Source organism: Chiloscyllium punctatum, chromosome 34 (genome assembly GCF_047496795.1).
Source record: "Chiloscyllium punctatum isolate Juve2018m chromosome 34, sChiPun1.3, whole genome shotgun sequence".
Classification (NCBI taxonomy): domain Eukaryota; kingdom Metazoa; phylum Chordata; class Chondrichthyes; order Orectolobiformes; family Hemiscylliidae; genus Chiloscyllium; species Chiloscyllium punctatum.
In genome coordinates this window covers 46,860,828-46,876,096 of record NC_092772.1, presented here as the reverse complement: position 1 = coordinate 46,876,096, position 15,269 = coordinate 46,860,828, and the positions used below count along the sequence as shown (strand labels likewise).

The 15,269-nt window shown below is 53.1% G+C and overlaps 1 protein-coding gene across 3 annotated transcripts in view; it reads left to right on the top strand.

Moving 5' to 3' along the window:
- Positions 1-1,166: 1,166 nt before the first annotated feature.
- hpn (hepsin) overlaps positions 1,167-15,269 on the top strand; it is a 29,709-nt gene continuing 15,606 nt past the window's right edge. For 2 of the 3 annotated variants that reach the window (XM_072553467.1, XM_072553464.1), the window contains exons 1-5: positions 1,167-1,477; positions 1,636-1,755; positions 11,751-11,865; positions 12,428-12,466; positions 12,870-12,996. In XM_072553467.1, coding sequence (XP_072409568.1) covers positions 11,814-11,865; positions 12,428-12,466; positions 12,870-12,996 — 218 coding nt within the window. In that variant the 5' untranslated portion in view covers positions 1,167-1,477; positions 1,636-1,755; positions 11,751-11,813. The remainder of the gene's footprint in view (positions 1,478-1,635; positions 1,756-11,750; positions 11,866-12,427; positions 12,467-12,869; positions 12,997-15,269) is intronic. The other variant, XM_072553466.1, reaches the window with a different exon arrangement.

The window sequence follows — 15,269 nt, the reverse complement described above, 5'->3', positions numbered from 1 at the left end:
CACTGTGGGAATATTGCGTGCAATTCTGGTCTCCTTCCTATCGGAAAGATCTTGTGAAACTTGAAAGGGTTCAGAAAAGATTTACAAGGATGTTGCCGGGTTGGAGGGTCTGAGCTACAGGGAGAGGCTGAACAGGCTGGGGCTGTTTTCCCTGGAGCGTCGGAGGCTGAGGGGTGACCTTATAGAGGTTTATAAAATCATGAGGGACATGGATAGGGTAAATAGACAAGGTCTTTTCCCTGGGGTGGGGGAGTCCAGGACTAGAGGGGCATAGGTTTAGGGTGAGAGGGGAAAGATATAAAAGAGACCTAAGGGACAACTTTTTCACCCAGAGGGTGGTACGTGTATGGAATGAGCTGCCAGAGGAAGTGGTGGAGGCTGGTACAATGACAGCATTTAAAAGGCATCTGGATGGGGACATGAATAGGAAGGGGTTTGGGGGGATATGGGCCGGGTGCTGGCAGGTGGGACTAGATTAGGTTGGGATATCTGGGTCAGCATGGACGGGATGGGCCGAAGGGTCTGTTTCTGTGATGTACAGCTCAATGACCCTGTGATATCTGGGTCAGCATGGACGTGTTGGGCCGAAGGGTCTGTCTCCGTGCTGTATGTCTCTATGACTGTATAATATCACATCAGTTGTATGACACTTTAATCTTTTGCTATAAATTCTGTGCCCTATGATCCTGCCCCACTAGAGGAACCTCGATTATCCAAATGACACGACGGGGAGTATTTTGTCCGGATAATCCGAAATTCGGATAATCGAATGCTGGATAATCGAGGTTCCTCTGTACCTGATGAAGGAGCAGTGCTCTGAAAGCTAGTGCTTCCAAATAAACCTGTCGGACTGTAGCCTGGTGTAGTGTGGGATTGGCAGCTCATTCCCGAGTTGGCGGGGGGGGTAAATAAGCCCAGCCTTCGGCTACCACTCCTGAATTTTTAACTTCCTGCACCCCAGTCCAACACCGGGCATCTCCAAACCATTCCTGAACGGGTCAGCGATTACAAATCCTACACGCTGTGACTCACCAATAACTGCCTCCCTTTCTCAAAATTAAAAATAACATTAACTCCAGCTTTTCTTGAAATGGTTAATGAGTAACTTCCCTGTTTCCAATCAGACCAGTGACACAGGTGTAAAGTATCTGGAGGTGAATGTGGTTTTAAATGAGGTGCCCTTCTGGCTGCCTCTGACCTGTGGGGGGAGGGTGTGTTTGACTGGCTGGTTTCTCTGTCCCTCTCTCCCTCCCACCTCTGAACATTTGCCTTGGTTAAGGTGAGTTCATGCTGAGCTTTTGGTGGGGGGAAGAAAAAGAGCAGTGAGAGGGGGGAGGTGACTGTAAAGTTGAACTGCAGGGAGAGAGGTGTCAGTTTTACTGAAATCTGTAGGAGCGCAGAAACGTTTCTTTTTGGAGTTTTGAAAAAGTTTGGGATTTCATTGCTGCTTCAGCTGGATCTGAGTCACTGACAGAAGGTGAGACCTGAAAGTTTCCCTTTGTTAATCTTCTGTGTTTTCCTTTTCACAAAAGAGTCGGTAAGCTGCTTAACTAAGGTGTGGGAGATGTTAAAATTGGTTGGAAAAGCTGGATGGATGGTTTCCTTTTAAAACTCTCTCTTATTTCTCTGTTCCAGCTCACCTGTTTTTTGAAGACCGACGTTCTGTTTATCTGGGAGCTGGGAATATCCGCCATTGCTAGCTCTGTTTTTCTCTGCTTTGTTCAACGGTTTTCAAAATAATGACCGAGCCAGAGGGTACGTGTGCCTTTTGTTTTGATGTTGAGAAAGTTTTTAGGAATTGAGAAGTAAATAAAGGCAGTGTTGTGGGATTTTCGTGGATACTTTGGGGCTGTTTTCCCTGGAGCGTCGGAGGCTGAGGGGCGACCTTAAATCATGAGGGGCATGGAGAGGGTAAATAGACAAGGTCTTTTCCCCCTGGGGGTGGGGGAGTCCAGAACTAGAGGGGTTTAGGGTGAGAGAGGAAAGATATAAAAGGGACCTAAGGGGCAACTTTTTCACCCAGAGGGTGGTACGTGTATGGAATGAGCTGCCAGAGGAAGTGGTGGAGGCTGGTACAATGACAGCATTTAAAAGGCATCTGGATGGGGACATGAATAGGAAGGGGTTTGGAGGGATATGGGCCAAGTGCTGGCAAATGGAGACTAGATTAATTTAGGGTATCTGGTTGGCATGGACAGGTTGGGCCGAAGGGTCTCTATCATGCGTCCTCAGAAATCCATCCCATGTATTTCACCCTCAGTAGGGCACTAGTGTTTGCAAGGTTTGCCCAAATGATGCATTGTCTGTGTGTGTGTGTGTGTGTGTCTGTGTATCTGTCTGTGTGTGTGTGTGTGTCTGTGTATCTGTCTGTGTGTGTGTGTGTGTCTGTGTATCTGTCTGTGTGTGTGTGTGTCTGTGTGTCTCTCTCTCCTGTCATTTCTCGGACTGGAGTTTAGAAAGTATGGTGTTCTGGGTCCATTCTACAATGTGACGGAGTTTTTGGGAAATCCGATCTGACCCCATCCACTCTCTCCCAGCCAGCAGCCCAGCAGGAGGAGGTTGGATTTGATACCTGTTATCTTATCCTGGATGTTTCTTTAATTATTTCTTCCTGCTCACTCTCCTCTGACCCTTGATATACCATTTCCTCCCAACAGGCCTTTTGCCTTTTACTGTGAACCGAGATACAAAGTTATCCCAGCGGCAACTGTTGGATTTCCACACACTTTTTTCCCCCACGTGTTTCAGTCTCCCATTGATCCTCATTCAGGTTTAACTACTCTCCTCCTTTTTCTTCCATAAGAACTATCGTGGGCTGAAGGGCCTGTTCTGTACTGTTCAATGTTCTACTAGGAATAGCCCATTGAGACTGTTCCATCATTCAGTGAAATCAGGGCTGATCTTTCTGTGGACTCCCCTCCATTTACCTGCCCCCTCACCCTAACCCTTAATCCTTTCACTGTTCAAATATCTATCGATCAACTTTCAACGAGGTAGCTTTGACTGGGCAGGGGATCCCACAGATTGCCAACCCTCCAGGAGCTGAGGTTCCTCCTCGGTTCCATCTGAAATCTGCTTCAACCCGGTATGTTGAGGGTGTTTTCCCCCCCCCCCCCCTTGTTCCAGTTCTCCGCCCCCAGCCAGTGGAACCCCCCCTCCCTGCTTCTATCACATCAATTCCCTCCATCAGTTTATACCTTTTCTGTAAGCTCCCCCTCCCCTCATTCTGAGGTGACTCAGTCTCTCCGAGCCCCTCGACTCTGGGAGTGAGCCCCCTCTGCACTCCCTCCAGGGCCCAGTCCAACCTTTCACAAGTAAGGAGACTGAAGCCGCACGTGGTCCTCCAGGACCGGTCTTGTCCAGCCTCAGCTCCCTGGTTATAAACGCCATCCCTCTGGCACGGGAGGGCAGAATTCCAGTCGCTGTCTTCACTATCTGCTGCACCAATGTTTCTTGGGGATTCCTCCTTCTTTCACTGGATGGGGATGGGGAGGGTGAGGATGGGGTTTGCTGCTTGATCCGTTGAGCCTCTCTTGGCCTTGTCAAGAGGAGAAGCTCAACACAGTCTTGGTGGGTCTGGAGTCACGTATGGACATCCCCAGGATGTTTGTGAACTCGATGGGTTTTTGACAACAATCGATGAGGGACTAGATTGGGTTGGGATATCTGGATGGGTTGGACCAAAGGGTCTGTTTCCATGCTGTACCCTACGAGCGTGCCAACTCTCACTGAGCTGGGATTCCAGTTGAAACTTTATTAAGTGGATGTTAAGTTCTGTGAGGTGTCGTGGTGGGATTGGATTCTGCGTTTCGTTCCCCCGCCCCCCGCCCCCCCCCCCCCCCCCCCCCACCCCTTAAGTCATCTCTCTGGATCAGTGACGTCAGCTCAGACACTTGGGAATTCTCCAGTCTCCCTTTGCTGAGTTTTCCGACTTTCCCTGGAATCTGAGGGGTCATGGAGTCATTGGACAGAAGTCACGGAGCACCAGGTTATAGTCCAACAGGTTTATTTGAAATCACAAGCTTTCGGAGGGTTGCCCCTTGGCTGGGTGAGGTGGGAGGGGAGTGCACTGACCGAGTTGATGGGCAGAGAGGTCACCGGAGACTGCTCTCCCACCACAGGGATCACCTTCTGATTACTCTGCCGATAAACTTCACCTGATGAAGGGCCAGCCCTCCGAAAGCTAGTGCTTTCAAATAAACCTGTTGGACTCTAACCTGGTGCTGTCTAACCTCTGACCACTCCCACACCATCTCGCTCCCGTGCGCAGACTCTGCGTTAAACTTCACGCTGACCAGTCAGAGGGCTGTTGCCAAGGAGACCGCACCAATTTCAGTCAGAGTCATACATTCACAAGAGCCGTGCAGCACAGAAACAGACCCTTCGGCCCATCCCGTCCATGCTGACCCAGATATCCCAATCCAATCTAGTCCCATTTTGCCAGCACCCGGCCCCTATCCCCCCAAACCCCTTCCTATTCATGTCCCCATCCAGATGCCTTTTAAATGCTGTCATTGTACCAGCCTCCACCACTTCCTCTGGCAGCTCATTCCATACACGTACCACCCTCTGGGTGAAAATGTTGCCCCTTAGGTCTCTTTTATATCTTTCCCCTCTCGCCCTAAACCTATGCCCCTCTAGTTCTGGACTCCCCGACCCCAGGGGGAAAAGACCTTGTCTATTTACCCTCTCCATGTCCCTCATGATTTTATAAACCTCTATAAGGTCACCCCTCAGTCTCCGACACTCCAGGGAAAACAGCCCCAGCCTGTTCAGCCTCTCCCTGTAGCTCAGACCCTCCAACCCTGGGAACATCCTTGTCAATCTTTTGGGAACCCATTGAAGACCTGAGAGGTTTATCCTTTGTTTGTCAGAGTTATAACCCCTCCGCGGTTACAATTAATGCATAGGGCTCTGCAAAGTTGTACTGTCTGTGAGTATAATGGGGCTGTAGTTCCTGATCTCTGTCCAACAATCACCCATCAGCATTCCATTGCAACGCCTCTGATGCCCAGCACCAAGGCAGCGCCGCACTGTCGGAGGGTCAGTGCTGAGGGAGCGCCGCACTGTCGGAGGGTCAGTGCTGAGGGAGTGCCGCACTGTCGGAGGGTCGGTGCTGAGGGAGTGGGCACTGTCGGAGGGTCAGTGCTGAGGGAGTGCCGCACTGTCGGAGGGTCAGTGCTGAGGGAGTGGGCACTGTCGGAGGGTCGGTGCTGAGGGAGTGGGCACTGTCGGAGGGTCGGTGCTGAGGGAGTGGGCACTGTCGGAGGGTCAGTGCTGAGGGAGTGGGCACTGTCGGAGTTTTATGACAGTTTCACAATCACTATCCCGAGATGACCTTCCAATTCCACATGGATTCATCGAATTTGAATCCCACCAGCTGGGGGGGGGGGGGGGGGGTGTGGGAACCAAACAGTATCCCAGGGAAACAGTGTCCTGAAGAACCGAGGAACCCAGGGGTTCAGGGACATCATCCCTTTGGAGTTTGTGTCACATACAGACAGGGGGGTTACGAAGGGGTTTCACACACTCCCCTTCATTGCTCAGCCCTTTGAGTGTAGGAGTTGGGAAGGTCATGTTGAGGTTGTACAGGACATTGGGGAGGGCCCTTCTGGAATACTGTGTCCAGTTCTGGTCACCCTGTTATAGGAAGGATATTATTAAACTGGAGAGGGTTCCGGAGAGATTTCCCAGGATGTTGCCGGGAATGGGAGGGTTGGAGTTATAACGATAGGCTGGGAGTTTTTTCCCCGGAGCGTAAGAGGCTGAGGGGTGACCTTATAGAGGTTTATAAAATCATGAGGGTCATGGATAGGGTAAATAGGCAAAGTCTCTGTAAACCCACATTTCCCATGGCCAACCCACCCTAACCTGCACATCCCTGGGCACTATGGGACCATTTCCCATGGCCAATCCACCCTAACCTGCACATCCCTGGACTGTGGATGGAAACTGGAGCACCCGGAGGAAACAGGGAGACACAGGGGGAACGAGCAAACTCCACACAGACAGTCCCCTGGGGGTTGTTTTTGGGCTGTAATGTTCTTTGTTCTTTAGAGCAGGTTTTGATAGAGGATCTGGCTCAGCGCAGGCTTGGAGGGCCGAACGGCCTGATAGTGCAGTGTCATGTTCCTTGATCTTTGAGGGTGGGGTTGAACCCGGTTCCCTGACACCGTGATGCGGCAGTGCTAACCACTGAGCCAGCGTGGCAGCAGTGGGCAGGCCTTCTCCCTGAGGCCTGAGAGTCTCCTGAGGTGGTGCTAGGTGCTAGAGGAATGCATCTTGGTCATGTTTGCTACCCCTTGCGGTTGGCAGTCACGGACTCTATGTGTGTGTGTGTCTGTGTGTGTGTGTCCGTCCCAGTGCGAGAGAGGTGTGTGTTTCATGACCAGGAGGGAAGGTGCTATATTGAGATACTGCTGTCTCTCTCTCGCTAACACAAGTTGCTTTGTTTGAGATAGAAATCAGAGCTGTTTTGTAATTAAAAACTGACCTCCTTTCACTGTCGCTGGGACCTCACTGACAGTCCAGGCAGGAGAATGCAGGGTGCAGCAGCACAGGGCTCGACTGACTGACTTTATCTAGCGCCTACAGTCAGGAAACCTCCCGAAAGTGCTTCACTGCCTTTATCAACAGGCAGGATCTGAACAGAGTTCGATCTGGGGGGGGGCGGGGGGTGGGTTTGTGGGGTCGATATTGGGCACAGGTGACGGACAATACAATCCAAGCGTTTGTACAGATGCACAGGAAGATCCCATAACCCCCTAACCTGGGCTGCTGAAGGCACAGCCCCCAGTGACTGACAGACGGGCATCGGGTATACTCCAGAGGTCAGACTTGGAGGGGGTTACAGAGATAGGGAGGGGGTGTAGGGGCTGGAGGGGTTACAGAGATAGGGAGGGGGTGCAGGGGCCGGATTGGGAGGTGGGTGGGGGGTGGGGGGTGGTGTGGGGATGGTGGTGACACACTCTGTCGGCAAGGTGCCAGTTTGGGTGTGAGGACTGAACTCTTTGAGGGGGGGGACTTTAATCCAGCCCCACTGTGGGGGGGGCAGAGGTTGGAGAGAGTGAGAGGGGAGTGGGGTCCCCTGAGCTGACAGTGCCCTGTGAGTCGGGAGGGATGGCTGTCCCATTTCCTGAGAGACGCAGTGATGTCAATGGCCTTCCGCTGTCATGAATGTAAACTGGGCAAAGGTCGCTCTGCCGATGGGTATCGATGTCTGTCAGTCTGCTGTCTGGGTCACATGGCTGTGCACAGTATCCTCTCTCTGAACAGGGAACAGGGGAAGGGGAGTGACCCACACGGGGACATATCTTTCGATTAGATTTCCTACAGTGTGGAAACAGGCCCTTCGGCCCAACAAGTCCATACTGACCCTTCAAAGAGTAACCCACCCAGTCCCAATTCTCTCTGATTATTGCACCTAATACTCTGGGACAATTTCCCATGGCCGGCCAACCCACCCTAACCTGCACATCCTGGACACTATGGGACAATTTTCCACGGCCAATCCACCCTAACCTGCACATCCCTGGGCACTATGGGACAATTACCCATGGCCGGCCAACCCACCCTAACCCTGCACATCCCTGGACACTATGGGACAATTTTCCACGGCCAATCCACCCTAACCTGCACATCCCTGGGCACTATGGGACAATTACCCATGGCCAACCCACCCTAACCTACACATCTTTGGACTGTGGGAGGAAACTGGAGCACCCGGAGGAAACCTACGCAGACACTGGGAGAATGTGCAAACTCCACACCGACCGTCGCCCGAGGGTGGGATCGAACCCGGTCTCTGGCGCTTGGAGGCAGCAGAGTTAACCACTGAGCCATCGTGTCACCCATCCTGACCCCCACCTCCATCCCTGTTGAGTAATCGATTGATTGGCTGTTGCCACACCGGAAACGTGGTGCGTTACGGATATAAAAGTGGATCATGACTGACAGAGTGCATCAGGGTAACAGTTCACAGAATACAGTGTTACAAAACATGGAGAAGGTGCACACACAGAGAGAGAGAGAGAGAGAGAGAGAGAGAGAGAGAGATTAATGGTTCAGGGTCTGGTCATCTGCCCCCACCCCCAACTCCAGCCAAACAAACCCGTCACAGAAAAGAGATCTCAGTCACATTCCAGGAATAAATCCGTCCAGACCTCACTTGGATCACCTGTGCTTTAGTTACAGGGTCTCAGTATGAACTGCAAGACTGTGCAGGCTATTGGAGATGTGGTCTCTCCTCTGTCCTCCATCACTGAACGTAACATCTCCACTGCTGCCATCTCCGTTAGCCTCCTTGCTGTCTCCGCACACGAACGTGTTTGAGACTCAAAAGCCCTGATCCCTCTTCCTCTCCGAATCCTGCGTTCATTCTCTGCTTTAACACGGTCTCGCAGCACGGGAATAGACCCAACCCGTCCATGCTGACCCAGATATCCCAACCCAATCTAGTCCCACCTGCCAGCACCCGGCCCATATCCCCCCAAACCCCTTCCTATTCATGTCCCCATCCAGATGCCTTTTAAATGCTGTCATTGTACCAGCCCCCACACTTCCTCTGGCAGCTCATTCCACACGTACCACCCTCTGGGTGAAAAAGTTGCCCTTACGTCCCTTTTATATCTTTCCCCTCTCACCCTAAACTATGCCCTCTAGTTCTGGACTCCCCCACCCCAGGGAAAAGACCTTGTCTATTTACCCTATCCATGTCCCTCATGATTTTATAAACCTCTATAAGGTCACCCTCAGCCTCCGACGCTCCAGGGAAAACAGCCCCAGCCTGTTCAGCCTCTCCTATAGCTCAGATCCTCCAACCTGGCAACATCCTTGTAAATCTTTTCTGAACCCTTTCAAGTTTCACAACATCTTTCGATAGGAAGGAGACCAGAATTGCACGCAATATTCCAACAGTGGCCTAACCAATGTCCTGTAAAGCCGCAACATGACCTCCCAACTCTGTACTCAATACTCTGACCAATAAAGGAAAGCATACCAAACACCTTCTTCACTATCCTATCTACCTGTGACTCCACTTTCAAGGAGCTATGAACCTGCACTCCAAGGTCTCTTTGTTCAGCAACACTCCCTCAGACCTTACCATTAAGTGTATAAGTCCTGCTAAGGTTTGTTTTCCCAAAATGCAGCCCCTCACATTTATCTGAATTAAACTCCATCTGCCTCTTCTCAGCCATTGGCCCATCTGGTCCAGATCCTGTTGCTAATCTGAGGTAACCCTCTTCGCTGTCCACTACACCTCCAATTTTGGTGTCATATAACATAGAACATAGAAAGATACAGCGCAGTACAGGCCCTTCGGCCCTCGATGTTGTGCCGATCCAAGCCCACCTAACCTACACTAGCCCACTATCCTCCCATATGCCTATCCAATGCCCGTTTAAATGCCCATAAAGAGGGAGGAGTCCACCACTGCTACTGGCAGGACATTCCATGAACTTACGACTCGCTGAGTGAAGAACCTACCCCTAACATCAGTCTATATCTACCACCCCTTAATTTAAAGCTATGCCCCCTTGTAATAGCTGACTCCATACGTGGAAAAAGGTTCTCATGGTCAACCCTATCTAACCCCTAATCATCTTGTACACCTCTATCAAGTCACCCCTAAACCTTCTTTTCTCCAATGAAAACAGCCCCAAGTGCCTCAGCTTTCCTCATAGGATCTTCCTACCATACCAGGCAACATCCTGGTAAACCTCCTCTGCAACCCTTCCAGTGCCTCCACATCTTCCTATAGTATGACGACCAAAAACTGCACACAATACTCCAGATGCGGCCACACCAGAGTCTTACACAACTGCAGCATGACCTCAGGACTCCGGAACTCAATTCCTCTACCAATAAAAGCCAGTACGCCATATGCCTTCTTCACCGCACTATTTACCTGGGTGGCAACTTTCAGAGATCTGTGTACATGGACACCAAGATCCCTCTGCTCATCCACACTACCAAGTATCCGACCATTAGCCCAGTACCCCATCTTTTTGTTACTCCTACAAAGTGAATCACCTCACACTTACCTACATTGAACTCCATTTGCCACCTTTCTGCCCAGCTCTGCAGCTTATCTATATCCCGCTGTAACCTGCCACATCCTTCCTCACTGTCAACAACTCCACCGACTTTCGTATCATCCGCAAACTTACTCACCCAACCTTCTAAGCCCTCCTCCAGGTCATTTATAAAAATGACAAACAGCAATGGTCCCAAAACAGATCCTTGCGGAACACCGCTAGTAACTGCACTCCAAGATGAACCTTTACCATCAACTACTACCCTCTGTCTTCTTCCAGCCAGCCAATTCCTAATCCAAATTCCAACTCACCCTCAATGCCATATCTCTGTATTTTCTGCAGTAGCCTACCATGGGGACCTTATCAAACGCCTTACTAAAATCCATATACACCACATCTACCGCTTTCCCCTCATCTACCTCCTTCGTCACCTTCTCAAAGAATTCAATAAGGTTTGTGAGGCACGACCTGCCCTTCACAAAACCATGCTGACTATCCTTGATCATATTATTCCTTTCCAGATGTTCATAAATCCTATCCTTACTCATCTGCAAACTTACTAACTGTACCTCTTATGTTCGCATCCAAATCATTTATGTAAATGACAAAAAAGTAGAGGGCCCAGCACCGATCCTTGTGGCACTCCACTGGTCACAGGCCTCCAGTCTTTCTACACCATCAGCAGTTTAATATAACCTGCTCTCCCTCCACTCCCGGTTTAGGAAGATATTTGTTTCTTTTGGGTTTCTTCATTGTTTGTTTGTGTTTCGTCTTTTCTTTATAACCTGCTCTCTCGTCAGTTCCAGAATGTTCTGCTCTCGAAAACTACCTCCAAAGCAAAGGTAGTGGAGGAGGTTAGTGCAGTGTGTACAGGATCAGGATCAGTGAGAAAACTCCCGGCCCTATCCGGCCTTTCGTTATAACTCCAACCCTCCCATTCCGGCAACATCCTGGGAAATCTCTCCGGAACCCTCTCCAGTTTAATAATATCCTTCCTATAACAGGGTGACCGGAACTGGACACAGTATTCCAGAAGGGGCCTCCCCAATGTCCTGTACAACCTCAACATGACCTTCCCAACTCCTACACTCAAAGGGCTGAGCAATGAAGGGAGTGTGTGAAACCCCTTCGTAACCCCCCCTGTCTGTATGTGACACAAACTCCAAAGGGATGGATGTCCCTGAACCCCTGGGTCCCTCTGTTCCCCAGCACCACCCAGGGCCCCACCATTAACTGGATAAGCCCCGTCCCTGTGTGTTTTACCAAAATACAGCACCTCACATTTACCCCGATTAAACTCCATTCTGCCCCTCCTCAGCCAAACTTCCCAAACTGGGATGATGTGAAATTTCTGCTCTTGCAGAGATAGGGGAGGGGGTATAGGGGCTGGAAGGGGTGACAGAAATAGGAGGGGGTGTAGGGGCTGAGGAGGTTCCAGAGATAGGGAGGGGGTGTAGGGGCTGGAGGGGGTTCCAGAGGTCGGGAGGGGATGGACTGGGTGACTGGTAAATGGAATGGACTGTAAGGGAGTCTATGGAATACCTTCCTGCAGAGGGCTGTTGGGGCTGGGGACTCAAGGCCAAGATTTTAAATCCAGGTTGGGGAGGTCAGGCGGATCAGATCAGACAGAATCTGAGTGGCTACATGGACTGGATGGGCCGAATGGACTCCAATTGGCGCCAAGACTAACTCTGAACTCTCGTCCTCCTGCAGCTGGGCCGAAAGCCGGGCCCGGGAGGCCTTTGGTCCCCACTTGGCAGGCTGGTAGCTGTTACCATGGCGATGGTCTTCCTCCTCGGAACAGCGGCTGTTACCGTGTGGGCTGTGGGTGAGTGATGAGGGCCTGGGTTGGAGGGGGTTAGAGATAGGGGAGGGGGGTGTAGGGGCTGGAGGGTGGGTTACAGAGATAGGGAGGGGGTGTAGGGGCTGGAGGGTGGGTTACAGAGATAGGGAGGGGGTGTAGGGGCTGGAGGGTGGGTTACAGAGATAGGGAGGGGGTGTAGGGGCTGGAGGGTGGGTTACAGAGATAGGGAGGGGGTGTAGGGGCTGGAGGGTGGGTTACAGAGATAGGGAGGGGGTGTAGGGGCTGGAGGGTGGGTTACAGAGATAGGGAGGGGGTGTAGGGGCTGGAGGGTGGGTTACAGAGATAGGGAGGGGTGTAGGGGCTGGAGGGTGGGTTACAGAGATAGGGAGGGGGTGTAGGGGCTGGAGGGTGGGTTACAGAGATAGGGGGGATGGGATGGACTGGGTGACTGGTGAACGGGAATGGACTGTAAATATGGCATGGGAGGCGGAGTGAGTGGAGTTGGGGATGAGCAGATATGTTTGGAGTGGGGCGTTGGTCCAGACATGGAAGCAATGGAATAATGTCTAATCTTGATCTGTTTCAGTGACTTACGTGAAGAAAGCAGAATTCGACCTCTACGATGGTAAGCTCAAGAGAGCGAGGTTGGATCACCTCAGTTAGACCCACACTCGGAGCACCCTGCACAGTTCCAGTCTCCGTATCCCTCAGTTAGACCCACACTCGGAGCACCGTGCACAGTTCCAGTCTCCGTATCCCTCAGTCAGACCCACACTCGGAGCACCGTGCACAGTTCCAGTCTCTGTATCCCTCATTTAGACCCTGCTGAAGTGTTCTCGGTGATTTGTCGATGTACTGAATGGTGTGGGGGATTTGGATAAACCCAGGAGGGGGAGTGTGATGGGGAGGAGTGGGGAGGCTGATAATGGTGGTGGGGGGGGAGGGGTGAAGGCTGGTATTGTGCAGCATGGAGTGAAGTGGCTCATTCCCAGCTCCTGTGTCTCACAGTCTCTCGTTTTGGTTTGAAGTTCAGGTCAGTGCAGACTCCCATTTGTCAGTGTATGACCCTGAGGCAGACGTGTGGAGGGTCGTATGTTCCTCGCAGGTCAATGACGATGTCGCACGCCTCGCTTGTCAGCAGATGGGCTTCATCAGGTGAGTCTGATCATTGAAGATCGGCAGACCATCCATCCCCACCCCTACATTCACCCCCAACAAATGCCATCCATTACCCCCTCCAGTCCCTACACTCCCTCCCTGTCTCTGTAACCCCGTCCCTCCTCTACACCCCCTCCCTATCTCTGTAACCCTCAGCTTGCTCCTTTTAAAGACTGACCTGTCAACTCTCCCTGTTATCCCTGTCCATGTCCTGGTGTTAGGTTTTGAGATAATTTGCTGTTGTCCATTTGCATCGTTAAGGATGACAGTTTCCAATGTGAGACCAGAGTTCCCCTCACTGTTCAAGTCCTGGGAATGTCCTGGGGGTTACCGTCGACCAGAAACCCAACTGGACCCACCACATTAACCCAGGGGCTCCAAGAGCAGGTCAGAGGCTGGGAATCCTGCAGCGAGTGACTCCCCTCCTGACTCCCCCCCCCAAAGCCTGTCCCACCATCGACAAGGCCCAAGGCAGGAGGGTGAGGGAATACTCCCCACTTGCCCCAGGGTGGGGGCAGCTCCAACAACACTCGAGAAGCTCGACACCATCCAGGGACAAAGCAGCCCCCACACCCACAACCATCCCCTCGCTCCCCCCCCCCCCCCCCCCCCACCGACCCTCAGTAACTGCAGTGTGTACCATCCCCCCCCCCCCCCACCGACCCTCAGTAACTGCAGTGTGTACCATCCCCCCCCCCCCCCCCACCGACCCTCAGTAACAGCAGTGTGTACCATCCCCTCCCTCCCCCCCACCGACCCTCAGTAACAGCAGTGTGTACCATCCCCTCCCTCCCCCCCCACCGACCCTCAGTAACTGCAGTGTGTACCATACCCCCCCCTCCCCCCCTCAGTAACTGCAGTGTGTACCATCCCCTCCCTCCCCCCACCGACCCTCAGTAACTGCAGTGTGTACCATCCCCTCCCTCCCTCCCCCCACCGACCCTCAGTAACAGCAGTGTGTACCATCCCCTCCCCCCCCCCCCCCCACCGACCCTCAGTAACTGCAGTGTGTACCATCCCCTCCCCCCCCCCCCCCACCGACCCTCAGTAACTGCAGTGTGTACCATCCCCTCCCCCACCGACCCTCAGTAACTGCAGTGTGTACCATCCCCTCCCTCCCTCCCCCCCACTGACCCTCAGTAACTGCAGTGTGTACCATCCCCTCCCTCCCCCCACCGACCCTCAGTAACTGCAGTGTGTACCATCCCCTCCCTCCCCCCACCGACCCTCAGTAACTGCAGTGTGTACCATCCCCTCCCTCCCCCCCCACTGACCCTCAGTAACTGCAGTGTGTACCATCCCCTCCCTCCCCCCACCGACCCTCAGTAACAGCAGTGTGTACCATCCCCTCCCCTCCCCCCACCGACCCTCAGTAACAGCAGTGTGTACCATCCCCTCCCCCCCCCCACCGACCCTCAGTAACAGCAGTGTGTACCATCCCCTCCCTCCCCCCACCGACCCTCAGTAACTGCAGTGTGTACCATCCCCTCCCCCCCCCCCCCACCGACCCTCAGTAACTGCAGTGTGTACCATCCCCTCCCCCCCCCCCCACCGACCCTCAGTAACTGCAGTGTGTACCATCCCCTCCCTCCCCCCCACCGAACCTCAGTAACTGCAGTGTGTACCATCCCCTCCCCCCCCCCCCCACCGACCCTCAGTAACTGCAGTGTGTACCATCCCCTCCCCCCACCGACCCTCAGTAACTGCAGTGTGTACCATCCCCTCCCCCCCACACCGACCCTCAGTAACTGCAGTGTGTACCATCCCCTCCCTCCCCCCACCGACCCTCAGTAACTGCAGTGTGTACCATCCCCTCCCCCCACCGACCCTCAGTAACTGCAGTGTGTACCATCCCCTCCCTCCCCCCCCACCGACCCTCAGTAACTGCAGTGTGTACCATCCCCTCCCTCCCCCACCGACCCTCAGTAACTGCAGTGTGTACCATCCCCTCCCCCCCCCAACGACCCTCAGTAACTGCAGTGTGTACCATCCCCTCCCTCCCCCCACCGACCCTCAGTAACAGCAGTGTGTACCATCCCCTCCCCCCCCCCCACCGATCCTCAGTAACAGCAGTGTGTACCATCCCCTCCCCTCCCCCACCGACCCTCAGTAACAGCAGTGTGTACCATCCCCTCCCTCCCCCCACCGACCCTCAGTAACTGCAGTGTGTACCATCCCCCCCCCCTCCCCCTCCCCCACCGACGCTCCCTCCACCACCCTCTTGTCTTCTACCTTTTGCGCCTGTTCTGTATCCAAATGGGGATTGGGTG